General features: G+C 33.1%; 2 protein-coding genes across 2 annotated transcripts in view; both read left to right on the top strand.

Annotated features, from left to right (window-relative positions):
• The window catches only part of LOC106129276 (BMP and activin membrane-bound inhibitor homolog), a 64,819-nt gene extending 53,757 nt beyond the window's left edge, over nucleotides 1-11,062 (top strand). Inside the window, exons 3-5 of the mRNA XM_013327789.2 lie at nucleotides 2,176-2,324; nucleotides 7,797-7,968; nucleotides 9,164-11,062. Of these exons, the coding sequence (XP_013183243.1) occupies nucleotides 2,176-2,324; nucleotides 7,797-7,968; nucleotides 9,164-9,338 (496 nt within the window). The 3' untranslated portion in view covers nucleotides 9,339-11,062. The remainder of the gene's footprint in view (nucleotides 1-2,175; nucleotides 2,325-7,796; nucleotides 7,969-9,163) is intronic.
• A 3,765-nt stretch (nucleotides 11,063-14,827) lies between these two features.
• On the top strand, nucleotides 14,828-18,861 carry LOC106132363 (uncharacterized). The gene is made up of 2 exons (XM_060947183.1): nucleotides 14,828-14,988; nucleotides 15,770-18,861. Exon 2 carries the CDS (start codon nucleotides 15,773-15,775, stop codon nucleotides 18,137-18,139), a length of 2,367 nt encoding a protein of 788 aa, XP_060803166.1. The 5' UTR covers nucleotides 14,828-14,988; nucleotides 15,770-15,772; the 3' UTR covers nucleotides 18,140-18,861.
• Nucleotides 18,862-19,239: the final 378 nt, after the last annotated feature.

Genomic DNA, 19,239 nt, shown 5'->3' on the forward strand with positions numbered 1-19,239 from the left:
TAAATACATAAATCATTCATACATATAGTTACGACTGTATCTATTGCTGGGTAGATAGAGCCAACAGTCTTGACAAGACTAAAAGAACATTTTCAGCTGTTCAAGAAATAAATCAGTTTACTTAAATTCGTCTCTTAATGTCCACTTATAATCCTTTAATCCAATAAAAAATCCAATAAAAGTCTCATAATATGTTGTTATTTATATCATCGCTATTATAATTCAATCTAGAACTTGGATATCTCTATAATAGAGTTCATGGAGGTTAAAGACCATAAAAAACAAGATTAATTTTATATTAACTTTGCTATTTCGTGGGAACGTAGGTGCCACGCCAAAAAGATTAATGTGTATGCTGTGAAGACAATTATATAAATTCACGCTGTTAAAGTGTACAGTGAAAGAATTTACACATTTATAAAAAAATGTTATCATATTTCAATATGGATAAGGTTTCCCTGCAACTGTTGCGGAGGTCAGGCGGGAGTCGCTTCGTGTAAAAAACTTAATTTACAGATAAACCTCAAACTGTTTGTGTAGAATTAGTTAAATTTAAACAAATTTTCCGTGATGTCATTCCAATAGATAAATGGTTTATTTGTTCTCCAAATAGCCATTACATTTGTGATTCCCGAGATCTTAAAATACTATTTTGCAATTTTAAACAAAAACATTTGGACAACAGTCGCTTGACCAGTTGTTGACATTTACCTTTTTTTTACAAGTATCATTGTACGCATGTAAAACACAATTAAAATTACAATTCTATGCCTTTAAAAAAAATATCTGTCTCAAAAAGTAAAAGGCGACTAAGGGCCAAGGCTAATAAACTTGGGATTCTACTTGTAGACGATGGGCTAGCAACTTGTCATTATTTGATGTGTCCTATGAGAATTTCAAATTCATCACCAAGCCATACAGCTGAACGTGGCCTTTAATTCTTTTCAAGATTATTAGCTCGTCTACCTAAGATATAAAGACGTGATCACATGTATGTATTAAAGTATATTCTACTCAAATACACTGCCGAGTAAAAATAAAGCAAAATATAACAAGTAATTTGATCGCATTCAGGCATTTAGCTGGTGGTACGATAATCCCAATCCTTTTGATTGCGCGTAATAGCCAGCAATGATATGGTGCGTGGTCCAAGTTTTAAGCGCCGGCGTAAAATAAATATAAGTGGGTGGGTGATGTATGGTATAGATGGGTGATGAATAAGATACTGGTTGGAAAATAACTGAATAATCATTTAGTGTGGCTGTATAAATGTATCACAAATTTACTTGTTGTTGTTGATTCATTTTCGTGAAATGCGTTTTCTTAATTTTTTGAAATATTATTACGAAAATAAATACAAAATACCCAAATCAAAAGTGCGTACGCAGGCGCTGAAACAGTAGTTTTTACCACAATACCAGTGTAAAAAAAAAAGTGCAAAATTGTTTGATGGTTATTTATTAAAAACAAAACTGAAGATGGAAATTATAAATGAAATTGCACAAGACTTGCAAAAGCAAAATATTTTAGCGAATATCTTATATCTTGTACCACAACCCACACAAAAGGACATGCGAGTTTTAGATACAAACAAATTACATACTTTTTGCTCCATGTTACTTGCAGCTTGCGTACGCGCCGAGGCCGTATGGTTTTTGTCCCAATACCGGGAGGCAAAATTGACGTGTTGAAATTAATTCTAAGCGGCAAAAAGGTTAATTCGCAGCACGAACGGTCTTTGCTAAATCATCTGGAACTCCAATTGAATGTGGTTCATAATTGATATGAATTTAGTTGATTTCCGTTGTATTTGACGTTGTACTCTGGCGGCGTCTAAATGTGACTCCAGATAGAAAAAATATTTTGACTTTTACTATGACCCTAACAGATTTATAGTTATTTTTTCCCTAAACTTTTCACATCACTAAAGGTTTCACATTGTAAGTATTATGGACATTCAGATGTTATAACTCTGTTAACATATTACCTAGAGAGCTGAAAATATAATTTAATGGAAAATCCTCCATTTCAACCTTTATTGTGTTTTTATGAACTCCTTTTTACCTCTTTTTCTAAAATACTGTTTTATGTTGTTATTGTTAATTATGAAATATCCTAACCCGCGTTGAAATCTCATCGTAAAAATAATTTCAAATCACACCTTATCATTTCCAGGCCTCAAGAAGCGATGGCCCACTGCCAGAACTCGCCTGGTGGGACTCCAACCCTGGCTCATTCCCTGCTGCTCTGCTGCTTCAACGACCTGTGTAACCATGAAGACAGTCCACAGGCCAGGGCCCGCCTGAACGTCACTGGGGAGTTTGGTAAGTTACCTCGATAGTAATTTGGAAAGTTTAAAATAGGGGTTAAGAATAAGCCTCGTCTATTTTTGCAGCCTATCAAAGTTAAATTATGTTGGGTCGTTAAAGAAATCTGATTGTTAATATTTTAATTTTTTTTTTTTTTTGGTTAATCTGCTAATAAAGATCCATAGTCTGAGATAAGATAAGCAAAATTTAATACATTGGATGCAATCCCAATAATACCGATACTCCGTAAATCTCACAACAGTTAGAACGAACGTTACTTAAAAAAAATATATTTTTAATTCTTTGAAATGAATTAATAAAATATAATAACTATATATTAAGACAGAGTTAACAGTCTTGAAAAGACTGAAAGGCCACGTTCAGCTGTTCGGCTTAATGACAGAATTGAGATTCAAATAGTGACAGGTTGCTAGCCCATCGCCTAAAAAGAGAATCCAATCCCTTATTCGCCTTTTACGACATCCATGGGAAAGAGATGGAGTAGTCCTATTCTTTTTTCTCTTGCCGGGAACCACACGGCACACTTATTAACCCTTAGATACTTAGTTGTCTATTGTCACTTAACAGTGTAGCTAATTTACGTACCTCTATAATCATGGACAGGTTGAGGCCTATACTTTCTGTGTCCACGGCTAACTATCAATTAGGTATGCGTGCGTAATGACACATTGTTGTCGCTAGTTTCTTTGAACTATTATAAGGAACCCTGGTTACGATATATTCAACTTTAAAACCGTAGCGATCGGAATAAATTTCTTTATTTAGGTCATTTAGACTACATACAAAATTCAATTCATTTGTCAGATAGTTTACATAAATTATCTTTTTTATTCAGGCTGTTGTATCTTTCTCCTTACATACAGCCTTATCAGAAGCATAATTTTTACTGAGAAAAATGTTTATGTCGTCTTAAGGCTAGAAATATGTAAGCTACATACATTTATTTTTGGTAACTTTGCTGCAAAATATTAATTTTATCAATTTATGTGGACGATACACTAAGTTTTATTTTATCTTATATAGTAATATCTGGGACTATGCTTACGTCTTAGGGCAAAATCTAAAGACACTACTAATTTTGAAGCGCAATCAAACACTGTGAGAAAGATTTAATCTCAACTTAAATATTCATCCCGTTAAACTCTCTAACCTTTACAATATTAACATCTCAAGTCATTAGATAAACATTTATAGGTGCCATGGCGTCTCAATTCACTAAGTTAACTTTTTCTATTTAATTACATTAAATTAAAAAAAAATGATCTTCATTCAGATTTTAAATTCGATATAAGTTTGTAAATATATTCTTTTTTCCTCGTAGTGTCACGTTCACTTCATATCTAGGATTCTGTGTTTGTTACTGTGAACAGGTAGAAACACTTATTCAATAAATTAATAGAAGCCTATTTGGTCAAAACAACATCTTACTTGATTTTTTGAAAGTGCAAATAAAACACACATTACGATATGACGTCAATCTACGAAACTACCAAGTACTAAATACTATTTTATCAATAAAATTTATCATAAACATGTGGTCGTGTTGAATCAAAAAAGGTATCCATAAAAAGTTAACTTAGCCAATTAGCGACCGATGAGGAGCTATAAAAGACTTATATAGTTACACTATAAGACTCTTCCACATAGTGCTATAAAACTTGTTGGAATAGATTCATTAAAAATTGTTTATTTCACTACAAAGGCTTGAAGACAGCTTTAGAAAGGTGTTTTATGTTTAATGAGGTTTGCCCGCGATTTTCTACGCGTGTAATCTCTATATTTATAGCAAAGCTATAGTTACGTAGTTTTCCCTTAAACCGAGTGAATTGCATGAAAAAAGTAATGAATGCGGATGATACGATACCTACGTCTCTGCCTACCCTTCGGAGAAAGAGGCATGATTTTATATAGATATATTTGTTGCAAAGGCTGATCACACTTATAGATACGAGTATATTTACCATTTATATATGGCGTTAGAATAATTTTAGCTGGTCTCAACTAATATTTAACTACTGTTCGATTCTAAGTATATTTAAGTGATTCTTCTTCCTCCTGGCTTAAGTCCCGGTTGCATCCTTGATTGTGTGAGTCAGGTTTTCAGATGAAACGAGTCCCATCTGACCTCCGCAACCTTTGCAGGTAAACCTAACCCGTATTGGATCTATGGTAACACATATAGTTGCCTGAATGTGCAGATTTTCTCACAATGTTTTCCCTCATCGTAAGAGCATCGGTTAGTATTCAAACTAATGTACGTAACTTTGAAAAGAGTCATTGGTACATGGCCGAGGTAGGATTTGAACCTGTGCCTTTCTGCGCATCACGCATTTTAACCGGGCCGACCATACCGATTTACCACCGACGCCCTTACTTTCTTCCCATATCAAAAATGATTGATTGGTAGTAAATTTACTTTAAGAAACACAGAACTTTACTTAATATTAATAAAAGATTTATTTACACAGCTATAATCGATACAAATTCGAAACATCGGCACATAAATAGCGATCAGAACAAACTAACCAAACTTATGATTACTATCAACGTGCAAATTCCAATGCTTATATTATAATTCAATGCCTGAAGATTATATAGGAAATATTTTATATAACTCCCTATTTCATAATAATAGCTTGCCCCGCGGCGTTGGTTCAATTTCTGTAGCGAGGCGCAATTGTTTTAGGTTATTCCTTTATAGGCATTATAAACACAATCAATATTTAACTTTATAACTGGCTGATAAAAGCTAAATTAGCTGAAGAACGAAGCCGCTATTAATCGACCTGTATAAATAGAAGGAACCTGTTCTAAGGAGCGTATATCTTGAGAGTAATTTATTTGTGTGTTTAAACGAGAATGCCTTGGACCTTTACAGACATTAAAGTTTTATTCTTATTGGCTAAAGCGTAAGGTTTATAATAGCAAGCGGTAATAAAGAAGCCCTTTCATCGGTTGCAATTTCTGCGGATATTTCTAATGCAATTTCTAATTATCCTTTCTCTGTTGTATGTAATTTGAAGACTGGTACAGAATTGACAAAAAATAATCAGCGTAAATTTTGTAACTGTAATTTATTCTTAATTCCTTCGCAATTTATAATACGCGAAAACAGTCAGTACCTGGTTAAGTACCAATAAATTGTTTCCCCTTGGAGTTCAGCCCGTTTTTATCACACGAAAAGCTATTGCTATTTCGCTTTATATTATATGTTGAAACGGGACAACGATAGTTTACCGCGCGATAAAATCCCGACGCGCGTGCCTTGCTACTAACTTTATGGATTACTTAACATGTGCCAATTGTTCCAATATATGCTGCAGTGTAGTTAGTTCCGCCGCTTCTTCTACACATGCGCTTTGGAAGCGGTAGTAGTTATAATTAGATTTAAGTGATGTGACGTCAATAAGTGATACCTTGTATCCAATTTTGAAAATAAATCTATCCTATTCTATATTCGCTTCGGCAATATTGAAATATTATTTAAGCTTTATATATTTTTATCAGTTGATTTTTCTTTCCCCGATCGTATTCTGTCATGTAGCGCATTCTTATACTCAAATTTTGTGCTTATATTTCAAATTGAAATGAGCCGACGCGACAAACAATACCCTAATATCGTTATCAAAAAGAATGCAATTGTGACACTGTATCCTCCACTACATTGATGTCTTCCTGGTACCTCTGCGATGCAATTCCGCGAATAATGTTCCAGTTTTATTGATATAATGAGACCACCCGAGGTATTTCTAGTTTTAATTATATTTTTAATGGTTTTTGAATATTTACCGTTTCTGGTTTTCAATTTTCTTCAAAGTTCAAAGTTCAGTTCTCTTGGAGAAGAGACCTAGTTTAGCTTATGATAATTCTCGATTCTTGTACACGAAGAGATTTCAATCTGATCTCCGCAATTTTACTTTTTTTACTAATCCAGGATCATTGCCATAAGGCCGTGTATGTATAAGACTCCGTTAGGAATACACTGAATTTTTTTTTTCAAATTATTTACATGGTATAACTCATTGACGTCACATAACTTAAAAAAAAATCGGATTTTAACTACTACTGCATCCAAAGCGCATGTGTTGAAGAAGCGGCGGAACAAACTACACTGCAGAATTTGCACCGGATATCAATTAACAAATATAAATCTCTTAGGATTAGATACTCGTAGAAACTGTGCATCACGATTTTTAGCCGGCGGCGTTAGTGCGAGTTTTACTCCCTCAAACCAGTCGACCAAGTAAATGCGAATTGGTATTAGATCACTAGATGGCGCTGATTAAACCACATACAAATTCGCGTTAACTTGCCCGACTCTTTTGACACCGACGCTCCCACATTTATTTCAATGCATCACTTCTTAAAAACTTCTCAAATAGAAGAGAAGGTTCCTATTCTACTCTGTCTGGCCCCACACGTCTAATATCCTGACAATCACGTTTGAGACTGAAGGAAGGCAAACAACCGGTATATTTATAAACATGATGTTATTACGTATTCAGCAGATCTACGGTCTATAAATAAATGGATACGTTGGATGCACTTTATCACTCAATAATGGAGAAAACGCATAGTGATGCGTTTATACTGGTAGGTACGCGGTTCTTGAAACGCGTTGACGATAAACGGCATAAATATGTGTGATGATTGGTATAGTCCGAATGGTCTTATTAAATCAGCTAATTACAAAACAGCGTCCGGATTCCCGACTAGATTTTTTTTTTAAGAATTTAATATTTTACTATTTATGAGAACTAGACTATTGCATTACATATTCCGTTGTAACGAAAGTTAACGCTTCTTCGATTCGTGTTGGAGCGAATGCCATAAAAAAAAATGGCCTGTGATATTTATAGAAAGTTACAAATTCTTTATAGATTACATCAGATAGATTTACATATAATTTTTTTTACATTTTCATCCCTTTTTAGAGCTTCGGCGGACCAACCGATAAGTCCAATCAAGTCTTATAAAAATTACCTGACCGGAGATCGAACCTGAAACTTATGGTTCAACGGTTAACACTACCACTGCACCAAACAAACCGTCATTCTATAATGTCAACCTATAACTTACTAACAATAATTTATGTTATTTATTTAGGTGCCGTGTGGTTCCCGGCATCAACAAAAAAAAAAGAATAGGACTACTCCATCTCTTTCCTATAGATGTCGTAAGAGGCGACTAAGAGATATGCTTACAAACTTGGAATTCTATTTTAGGCGATGGGCTAGCAACCTGTCACTGTTTGAATCTCATTTCTATCATTAAGCCAAAGCCGAACGTGGCCATTAAAGTCTTTTCTAAACTGTCGGCTCTGTCTACCCGGCAAGGGATATAGACGTGACCATATGTATGTATTTATGTAGAATAATTTTGGCTGGTCTCAACTAATATTTCACTAAAATTATACATACTACGTGACCATATATATGTATGTATGTAATAATTTATATTTTCCAGATGCCAACGCGGTCGCCAGCGAACGTGGCGCGAACTACAACGGGGAGGTCTGGTTCAAAGCGGCGACCATCGCCGTGCCTGTGTGCGGCGCCCTCATACTCTTCATACTGGTCGCCGTGGCCATGAGGTTGTTGAAGGCAGACGCTTTGTTACACGCTGATAGGAAGTTGAGGTTAATAATTTTGTATTGTTGTTATTTTAATCAATAGAATGGTTTATAGAGTTGGGTTGATTTAATGTAAATGTTCTTAATTTGGTTAATCGGTGCCGTGTGGTTACCGGCACTAATAAAAGAAAGAATAGGATCACTCCATCTTGTTCCCATGGATGTCGTAAAAGGCTAAGGGATTGGCTTATAAACTTGGAATTCCTTTTTTTAGGCGATGGGCTAGCAAACTGTCACTATTTGAATCTCAATTCTATCTCAAAGCCAAATAGCTGAACGTGGCCTATCAGTCTTTACAAGACTCTGTTGGCTCTGTCTACCCCGCAAGGGATATAGACGTGATTATATGTATGTGTGTATGTATGTTATATTATTATGTATATAAAGTTTCACCATTTAAAACAATACCTACCTATCATTATAGAGTTTTCCAGTACACACTACGCAGTGTATAATTGCAAAAACATAATAAATAAATTGGCCAATGAGAATAAATAAATATAGAGTAACAACATGGCATTATTTATAGTCATGACGTCGTATTAATTAAAATCGCTGCTCAAAGAAACTAATCATTAACATAGTTTCTTTAATAACCGTGTTATTTAATGCAAATATTGTATCATTTAAATACTGTTCATACATAATAATCACGCCTTGTGGGGTAGACAGAGCCTACAGTCTTGAAAAGACTAAATGCCGCTTTCAGCTATATGGCTTAATGATGGAATTGAGATTCAAATAGTGACAGGTTGCTAGCACATCATCTACAAGAAGAATTCCATTTATTTGCCTTTATTTACAAATAAATACCATGATTTAAAGAAGTTTCCTTACAAGACTTCAGAGGTTATAAGAGACGGTTACTTTGACTTGCTCTCTTCATTGTCTGGCTATAGGCGGACTCAAAATCTTTCTTACAAAATTTTTCCACTTGCCATATTTTTATATATTTAACTAGCTGTCCCGGCAAACGTTGTTTTGCCATATAAATAATTTAAAATTTAAAAAATGTTAAGTGTGGACAACCCTTAACACTTAGGGGTATGAAAAATAGATGTAAGCCGATTCTCAGACCTACTGAATATGCATGCAAAATTTGGTTAAAATCGGTAAAGCCGTTTCGGAGGAGTACGGAGACAAACATTGTGACACGAGAATTTTATATATAAGATATTAATTGAATAATTACCTTTTACAGAGGCAGCTACATGTCTCCATTAGCCCAGAATACGACTGAAGACGTGAAGAAAGTGTGGGTTGGTACACCTTCAGCGCCCCTGCTGGTGGCTCCTGGTGGATGCCTCGTGGCTGTGGAGAGGGCCCAGTTAGTCGACGTACCCCCCTCCCAGCAGCTCTGTGATATACAACGGTAGTCCGTGACTGAGGGAAGCGAGAAATCTCTTTGGCGGGGTGTACCTTGGAGTGTAAGTTAGGCGGTTTGGTCTCATAAGTACGAATTTTTTTTATGAACTCTCGTTTGTAGGCTCTGTCAACCCTTGTAAGGATGAAGACGTGGCATATAAATTAAAAAATACGATGAAGAAAAATGCGTAAATTTTTCAATGAAGCCTCATTATAATAGGTTCTGTCTACCCCAGTAGGGTATGAAAACACCACTTCGTACATGACAAAACGTTGACTTAGGTACTTGAAACGTTTTTAAGATTATTTTCTAATATATTTGTTTTAAAACTTTATGTAGACCAAACCATGTTCTCGACTGATAAATTATGAAGTGTCTATGATTTTGTTGGCGCGTTTTTGCTTTGATATTCATTAATTTTCAATGTTTAATTCCGGATCAGGTCATAAACTGAACTTTAGGCCTGAACAATCTATGTTACTTAACTACCTATTCTTAAAAAAATAACTATTTTTCAACTCATATGTCTTTCATCATGTTCTTTCTTTTGTTTCATCAGTGTTTTCTTTTGTTTGTTTTTTTAAATTGCTTTTGTTATCTAAAACCCAGTGCTAGTTTTCATTTCCATATAATTTTATACTCCAGCGGTAAAAACACACCAAAAATGAATCCTCTTCGAAAAATTGATCTCAAATTGGTTTCCATACTTCGCTCCAAGGTAACCCGTGATATACCAAATCTACCATTCTGTATATTTAATTGTAATCTTAGTATAAGAGCTTTGTGTTCCTTTTTTCTTTTGTATGTACACATCTCATGAACCCTGGTACCGATATTTCAGTTTAGTTACCAATAAAATCCCTTTTTAGGGATGCGAAACTACTGTGTCATCTTAATATAGTCCATTGGGCATCGTGCTGAAGTTAGTCACATAGTAATAAACTGAAAATCTTATACTGTTCTTTTTGTTATATACAGATAATATATACATTTGTAATCTGTTTATAGCTACATATGGAAAATTAAAAAAAAAACATTTAATTGATTCAATGACATCTGTCAAGCGTTGACAAATTGACAGATGTCAAATCTTTGCCATTTTGGCTTAGCTTATGTTCCGTGTATTGAAACAAATTTTGTAACCAAGAATTATTTCATAGATAAAGAATTTCACAATAGTTAGTCATGCTTTATAAAACACATTCGTTGTTTTGAATTACCAATATTGTAATGTTACTTAAATTGAATTTAGTATTGGACACAAACACGTCACTACAGAATGTGAATGTTATAAATAAATCACAAAAAATCGAATAGTCATATCTTTACTTCAAATATTGCGTCCTTTTTATATTTAGGTAATAAAATACATGAGAAATAATGAATTTTAAGTCCATGTTTTATTATATTATTTCAAGAGACAGCTGGACTTTTGGTAACTATCAATAAGGGGCCGATTCCATAATCAGGGTATTTGACGTTTTCCGGTAATACATTACCATTTGGGCTCCGATTACGGAATCGGCCTTCTAAAGGTGGACGCAGACTTAGTCGCACCTCAGTGATTAGGTACTTCTTATAAAATGGCGCAGCCAAATCGGTCGTACATCTCAAAATAAAAGTCACCAAAAGTGCAACTAGCTCTTATACTATATTATCTGAATGTTATCCATGTATCAACTTAATAATCTCCGCATGCATTTCCTTTGTGTATATGTTTTTTTTTTTTGTAAATATAGAATACGTTGTTACCTATTGATAAATATTATTGTGAAAAAATAAAATCCATTTAAGGCGCAACCTAGTCTTTTTATCTGAATACTTTTGTTAATATTGTACTTTTTTTATATTTGCCACCTCATATGGATTTTATTTCTTGTAAATTAATAAATTAATGGACTTTGTCATATTGATTTAAAAGAATTGTATCAAAATGCTTTATAACTTTTAAATATTGTATTTTTGTAAATAAATATTAGGTTAGTATTTGAAATCAATTTATTGGTAAAATTCGGGTCAATGTCTATTAAACTGGGGTTTAAAAATGATGTACCCTCAATTTTAAATTTGCGTTTTAGATTTTTTACGTGTTGTCATAATTTATCAAAAAATAGTACATAACTTTATTAAAAAGACTTCAATAAAAAAACGCAGATTAGTGGAAAATGGCCCTTGTTATTTATTTTAATCATGAAGTACAATTACCTATATTTTGTAATATATGATGAATTTATCAATCAATTTTTTACAATGAGTGATTCAGACCGTAAAGAAAATTGCGAAATACGAAGCTTCCATGAGGTGCCTTACCTTTGAGAATAAAGTAAAATAGAAAAAAATATAGGTGCAAGTTAAATACTCTTATGATTATACCTACGATCTTATGTAAATATAATGTATATGTATAATATAAATTAATAAAAGAAACTATTTTATTACCGAAAACAGTTTTTATTTTATTTTAATTAACTACTTACCTTTTTTATTAAATAGGAAGAATCACATATTTTAAAAAAAATATTTCGAAATCGAATCTTAATTTAACTGAGTACCTACTCAATATTGCAAAAATTATTATCCAAGAAGGCTTTCTGGGAATTCAAGGCAGAGTTGCAGGCAAAGCTTGTTCTGTAATTAGATGTCCCGGAAAATAAACTGAATAACTTTTAATCCCTCCACTAATCTTCTACTCTCCTCCTCCACGACTTTAGAAAAAAAACATTGCATTCCATATTTAAAATAAGGCGGTACCTACGGTTATTTATTAACTCTAACGAGCCGGTGAACTCTCGAGTTAAAAATACTAGGTATGATCCAATACGGGTTAAGATTAACTGAACTAAATCCTCTAGACTAGATCATGGTTAAAAGGCGCATAGGCTCGTTTCAGAGTAGTAAGGAAAATATATAAGATATAACCGGGACCAGTAGATAAGAACAGTGTGGGCAATTGCAAACAGCAAAAAACGCAATGTGATTTATTTTTTATTTAGTTTATTGATTTGGACTGGCAGCTATTACAAACCTTTATTCCAGAAACTATTTCATTACTACTGACAATTTTCCCAATGAGTCATGAAACTACTCAATATATTTCATGGTTGCGTTGATGTCTTTCTTTAGAGTATTTTACTTTATCGTCGTTTTAGGCAATTGGATGTAAAAATCATGCCTATATCATGTACCAGACAGCCAAACAAATAAGAAAAACAAAATTCGCAATCCGGATTTTGTTGGTTTACCCACAGCTAAATCAATAGTTCCAATATGGAAAAAAAGAGAAAGCAAAATCTTTGTTGGCGCAAAAAGTGATACCTTGTTCGTAATTATAAAAAAATTACATGATGCGAACCAAAGGGTTTCATATGCGTGTGATGAGGTTACACAATGCACTGATTTTCAGTGAAATGGAACGTAAATTTCTAACAAATTTTTCACGAAAAATAAAGCTATTCGTATGTGGATATCTTGCCATTTAAGAGGAATGCACCGGGAAGGCGCTTAGATGAGCATTGGAAAACAGAACTCAACCTAATGCCACTGACTCGGGGTTGAAAGAAAAGACAATGTTATTGACATAGATATATAACTACCTAACATAGGTACTTACTTCTTTACAACTCTTTCCCCATACTTTTGTTTTAGGTAAACATTCAGTGGAATACAACTCAGATCCGAATTTATTTTTTGTTCATAAATTATATTACGTTGCATTCGGTTATGTGTATAAATAAAATCACGCTTCTTTCCTACTAAGGTAGGCAGAGACGATCTTTGCACTTGCCACGATCCCTGCATACCTCACACTGCTCATAATAAACTATAATTTGTGCGTTAATGTAAATAAACAAATTATACTTGTTTACATTGATGTCTCAATGCCGTTACATTTTATAATGACAACATTAGAAAAACATCACGTCGTCATCCGCAATAAAATAAGATACGATCTTTTATCAAGATCTTAAAAATACATGTGTTAAACAAATCATGCGATGTATGTATATTAAATCGACTAATGACCATCTTGCTTACCTACGGATACATTAGATAAACAAAATAAGCATTAAGCAATTGCTTGTATCTAATAAAATGCTGCGAACACATGCACAAAAAAAAAGCAATTATATATGAAAAATAAGGATTTTGCGCGTGGACATGGAAATAAATTACAATAAGTTTCAAATTCAGGACGCACTGACAAAGGGTCAGGTTAAGAGTACCCGAAACCGCCGAGCTTGAAAGAAGAGTTATGAATGTGGATGAAGCGAAGGGAGTATGCAGAGATCGTGGCAAGTGGAAAGATGTAGTCTCTGCCTACCCTTCCGAAAAAGGCGTGATAAGTATTAACTTACATTAAGTATGTAATCGCATTATAATGTTAGTTGGAAGACAAAATATATTATGGGAACGTTTCCTTTGTGGTTTTTTTTAACGCAATTGTTGTTTTTTTAATTTTCAATGCGTACTCTGTACAATCTAGATGTAATTATTAAAAATCAACTTATGATTTTACACATATTTCAATATAGTTAATTTTACAAAACCGGATCATCTTGAATCTCGTAATTCATATTTTTATGAGAATAATCGACATGATCTATATAGAGATGAGATCTATTGAAGAGATAGACAGTGCTAATTAATATAAATAGTTGGACATTAAATAAATATCACATTTGTAATTACGATTTTGTGTAGTGGTAGTGTTGCATTTTATTAGAAGGAAAAGGTAAGGTTCTTACAATTTAAGTATCCAAATTTCAGTAGGTAACTTCATTGCAAGACTTAACAGAACTTTTTACTTAATTTCCTCCTACAATCAAACAAGCCTGATTATTGTACATATAATCACGTCTTTTTCTCTTAAGGTGTAGATAGAGCCAACAGTCTCGAAAAAAATGGAAGGCCACGTTCAACTGTTTAGTTTAATGTTGTAATTGATATTAACTTATGACAGGTTGCGAGCTAATCGCCTGAAAGAAGAATCACAAGTTTATTGATATTACCCTTGATTGAATTGATTGACAATCTATTTATAGAAGAGAAGCAACTGAAACACACTATGTTTTCTCTTAACTAGCTGCTATATATATATATAAAGCAGAGAAACATAGTGCGTTATTAGGTTCTTATAATCTCTATTAAGTACCTATGTTCAGATTTTCAAGATACCTAGGTACCTACGGTATTTAATATAGGTAATATTGTTTAGTTCATGGGCTTTGCATAATCGTTAAAATGCCTTAATTTGATACAATTGCCAACTATAATTAGACATTTGTAGTCTATACACGTATTTGTCGATTATACTAGTTAAAACATTTATGTTCACTTGCTACAACAAATTTCCAAAAAAAAAATTGCTTTGTTATAATTAATCAATATTCTAAAAATTATGTTTTGGTATTATGAAGGACACAGTTACCTTTCATTTCAGAAATAGATTTATTCCCATTAAGTTAAACGCTAATTTAATTAAGTTTAACGAGTAATTTTTATAATACCGTCAATGTGCCTTACTTGATACTGCAGGTTAACTTGATACAAATAACTGGTTTTTTCGAACGCACCCATATTTTTTTACACATGGTAACATTACTGCTGGCAAGTGTCATGGCGACAGGAGAAAAGTGTGTGCAAGATAAATAATAACTAAAGTAAGTCTTTTCAAGCCTATTTTATGAATAATTAGAGTTGAAAGTTTTCACAATAAATTGTTAAGTTCTGTGGTTCATAAAACTTCACATGTTACTCGATCTGTGTTGATCTTTGTCAAAATCTGGTCTTTGCATAACCTAACCTTACTATTTAGCTACAAACTATCAAAGGTTTCGTGAATTTTAAGTTAAAACGACGGCTTGTGTGCCACTCCAAATGAAAATATTTCGAAGTGGTTGTAATTTGATACATTTGTTTCATGTTATCTACTGTCTCATGTTACCTACTGTTTCAAGTTACCAACTGTCTCAAGTTATTTACTATGTCTCAAAATGGCTTAATAATTGTTAAAACTTTCTTTTTAATTAAAAGCTCGTTTTGCGGCCATTTTTTTCTGTCAAAAATTTAATATTTCAATGAAATCATAGAAACCATAGATTCATGTAAACTTGTTGTCAAGTATTTTAAATATAATATGAATGTGAACGAAAAGGATTTTTTTTGCGATTAATGGATAATCTTTTCATAAAAATAACAATGGTGTAAAATGTTCTATTCTTATTAATCAATCCTATAAAAATTATCTTTTGATGTATGTCACAGATATAATAACATTACATTTAATGTAATGTTTTTATATCTGTGGTGTATGTAATGAATTTTCATGTCTACTATGGTTTTGAAGATTTCAATGGAAGGGTAAAATAATTGACAAGAAAATTTGCCAAGAAAGACAATTATCTTGGGCTTACCTAAATCTTCATTTCGATTTTTTGACAGAACATGGGAAGGTATCGAAAGAAAATTGGGTCACGGCCATACCGTAACTACTCCAATGAAGCGGTTGAAAATGCAGTGGCTTCAGTGCGAAAAGGTATGTCGATTAGAAAAGCTGCAGAAAAATATAATGTTCCACCAGCCACTGTACAGAGAAAAGTGCGTTGTAAGCATATGAATAAAGTTGGAAGACCCACAGTTTTTTCAAATGAAGATGAAAATATAATTGTAGAAGCCTTAATTCTTTGCGGGAAATGGGGATTTCCTATAACAGCCTTTGACTTGACGCTTATTGTGAAGCAATACCTTGACACGAAGGGAAAGACAGAACCTAGATTTAAGAACAATTTGCCAGGAAGATTTTGGTTGAAAGGATTTTTAGACCGAAACAAACATGAAATTTCGTACAAGTTTTGTGAAAACATTAAAAGAGCAAGAGCTGCTGTTAATCCTGAAATGATATCTGATTATTTTGATAATCTAATGATTAGCTTGGAGGGAGTAAAACCAGAAGCAATTGTGAATTTTGATGAAACTAACTTTACCGACGACCCTGGAAAAACAAAAGTATTAGTAAGAAGAGGTTTCAAAAGTCCAAAAAATATCATTGACGCTTCGAAATCGAGCACATCGGTTATGTTTGCAGGATCAGCATCAGGAGCTTTATTACCAATATATGTCGTATATAAGGCTGAGCACCTTTACGATTCTTGGTTGAGAGGAGGGCCAGCTAATACATTCTACAATCGAACAAGAAGCGGTTGGTTTGACAGTACAACGTTTGAAGACTGGTTTTTCAAAGTGGTTGTACCTTATTTCAGTTCGGTAGGTGAAGGTCCGAAAGCAATACTAGGAGATAACCTGGCAAGTCATCTGTCTGTAAAGGTTATACAAAAATGTGCGGAATCAGATATTCGTTTCATATTTCTCCCTGCAAATAGTTCACACTTAACCCAACCGCTTGATGTCGCTTACTTCCGTCCACTTAAAGCAATATGGCGAAAAACCTTATTAGAATGGAAGCAGAAAACCAGGGGCTGCATTCCCAAAGATCAGTTTCCGCGACTTTTAAAACGATCGTTAGATCAACTGTTGACATCTTCAGAGAATTTAAAGTCAGGGTTTCGTGCAGCTGGGATTTGCCCTCTCAACAAACAAACAGTTCTGGCCAAGCTTCCCGTTGAAACTCCAGAAAATAACAGCACATCTAAAGAATGGGCGAGTGCATTCGAAAGTTTTTTAAAAGAAAGTCGTCTTAATACATCAGCTCCTCCTAAAGTGAGAAAGAAAAAATTGCAAGCTTCGGCAGGTCAAAGCCTTACAGTCTCCGATATTACAAATCCTTCAAATACTCAAAATATTGAAGAAGTAGACGTGGGAATTTGTGATGCAGAAGAAGATTATTTAGAAGTAAACATAGATTCAGATCCATTATTTACGCAACCGAAAACAGCACGTGAAGAAGACACGGATACTACAGTTTCTAGCAATTATTCTGTACATGATACATCTGATAGTGATAATATATCTGAATTACAAGATTTCGATAATTTGATAGAAAAAACCACAACCCAATCAAATATCATTCCTAACATTAAATTAAAACAACAAAGAAAACATGTATATTTAGATTCTGAAGATCAAGAAAATATATTTTTCCAGCCAAGAGTCTCTAAATCACGAGAAAAATCAAAAGGTGAAGAGGACATAATTTCGCAATCAAAAATATCTAAATCAGTACAGAAACTGTCTTCTTCCACAAAAGATCAAAATAATGTAATTACTCAGCCAGAAGTATTTGCATCACCACAGGAACCATTATCTTCCACTAATCAAGACGACATTATTACGCTACCAAAAGTATATGAACCAGAACAGCAACCATCTACCTCTAAATCTATTGATATAAAACGCAAACCTAAAGATCAAAACGATATAACTTCGCAGCCAAAAGTATTTAAATCAACACAGCAACCATCATCCTCCAAATCTGCTAAAATGAAACTGAAACAAATTTTAAGTGAAACCAAGAATGAACATATAGAAACCGAACCTACTTCTGAAGTATCTGTAAAAATGTATGACTTTGTAAAAATTCACTTAATATATGATGGCTTTAAAAATAAACCAATGGTAAAAGAGTTCTTTGCTCAGATAACTGAAATATTAAATGAGAATGAGTATTCCTGTAAGTTTTTGAGAAAAAGCACAAATAAAGGAATTTATGTATTTCCCCCTGTTGATGATATTATGACTGTTGACTCTCAAAAAATTATATCAGTTGTTAAGCCAGTATTGTTGAAAAGAGGTCGTTACAGTTTCAATGTAAATGTAAGTAATATAAAGCCAAATCTTATTATTAATGAAGACTGATTGAAATTTTAAGACTGAAGAATATTGTTTATTAGTTGTAAGTTCAAGTACTCACTTAAGTGTTGTCAATTTGATACATGCAGTCAACTTGAAACGTCTCATTTTAGAAACTGATTTATCTGATTATTTTTGTAATGTTTAATTATTGTAATGATTAGCTTATAAAGCTACCAAAAACGTGTATTATTTTTTTAGTTACTATAGTACCCACTATATATGAAAATATTGGAGTATGATTGTTATAAGTTTTTGAGTTATGTAAGATTAAATTCTTGTTTCATTATTTTCTCCTTATTTTACTTTAGAAAAGTATTTCTATTTGTTTTCACTGCATTGCCAAATAAGCGAACAACGTTGATTTAAACTGATTGTAATGAATATTAATAAAAATTGAGCTATACGGAACTTGTTTCATTTTTGGTACTTAAAATTTAGTGCAGCTGCCCAAAAAAAAAATTTTCAGTTGGTCATGTAGTTTTTGAATTTTTTTACTGTCTCAAGTATTCATTTAAATTCTATTCATGATACTTTCATATGTTTTGTGTGGTGTATCAATTATGGCACTTCATGATGGTAACATGAGACAGCAAAAATAAAAAAAATAAAAAATCTGTGATGTACCTATGGGCTTGGGGAAGCATTTTTTGGATAAAAAAGGTACAGACTATATTATAGATGTGAATACTGTCACTATTCGTTGACACAGTAAAAGTTTATAAACACCTGAATTCCAAAACTGTCTCAAGTAAGGCGCTATGACGGTATATAAATATTTTAAACGTAATTTACTATTTACCCCATAATATAGAGAAATGTCCCATATTAAAAAACTCTTACGTGCTAGCTTAAATAGCTATATAAGTATGTAACAAACAGACAGAATGACAGATTTTTTAATATAACATTAAATGAATAAGTATAAAGTACAACTCGCAAAGTTTATTTGCTTTGGTTCTTAAGTTACTAGCAAATAGAGAATAACGTTATTCGGAGAGCGCCAGTTTGTTTTTGTTTCTTGTTCGCATTTTGATTTTTCGCAATACATTTGAAGTATTCATAAATCGAATGATTTTTTTTTTAACAGAGATTATCTTTGATTG

Source organism: Amyelois transitella, chromosome 13 (assembly GCF_032362555.1).
Source record: "Amyelois transitella isolate CPQ chromosome 13, ilAmyTran1.1, whole genome shotgun sequence".
Classification (NCBI taxonomy): Eukaryota; Metazoa; Arthropoda; class Insecta; order Lepidoptera; family Pyralidae; genus Amyelois; species Amyelois transitella.

What these genes read in the sequence shown, in the direction of transcription:
- LOC106132363 (XM_060947183.1), top strand. Translation starts at nt 15,773, where the DNA reads ATGGGAAGGTATCGAAAGAAAATTGGGTCACGGCCATACCGTAACTAC.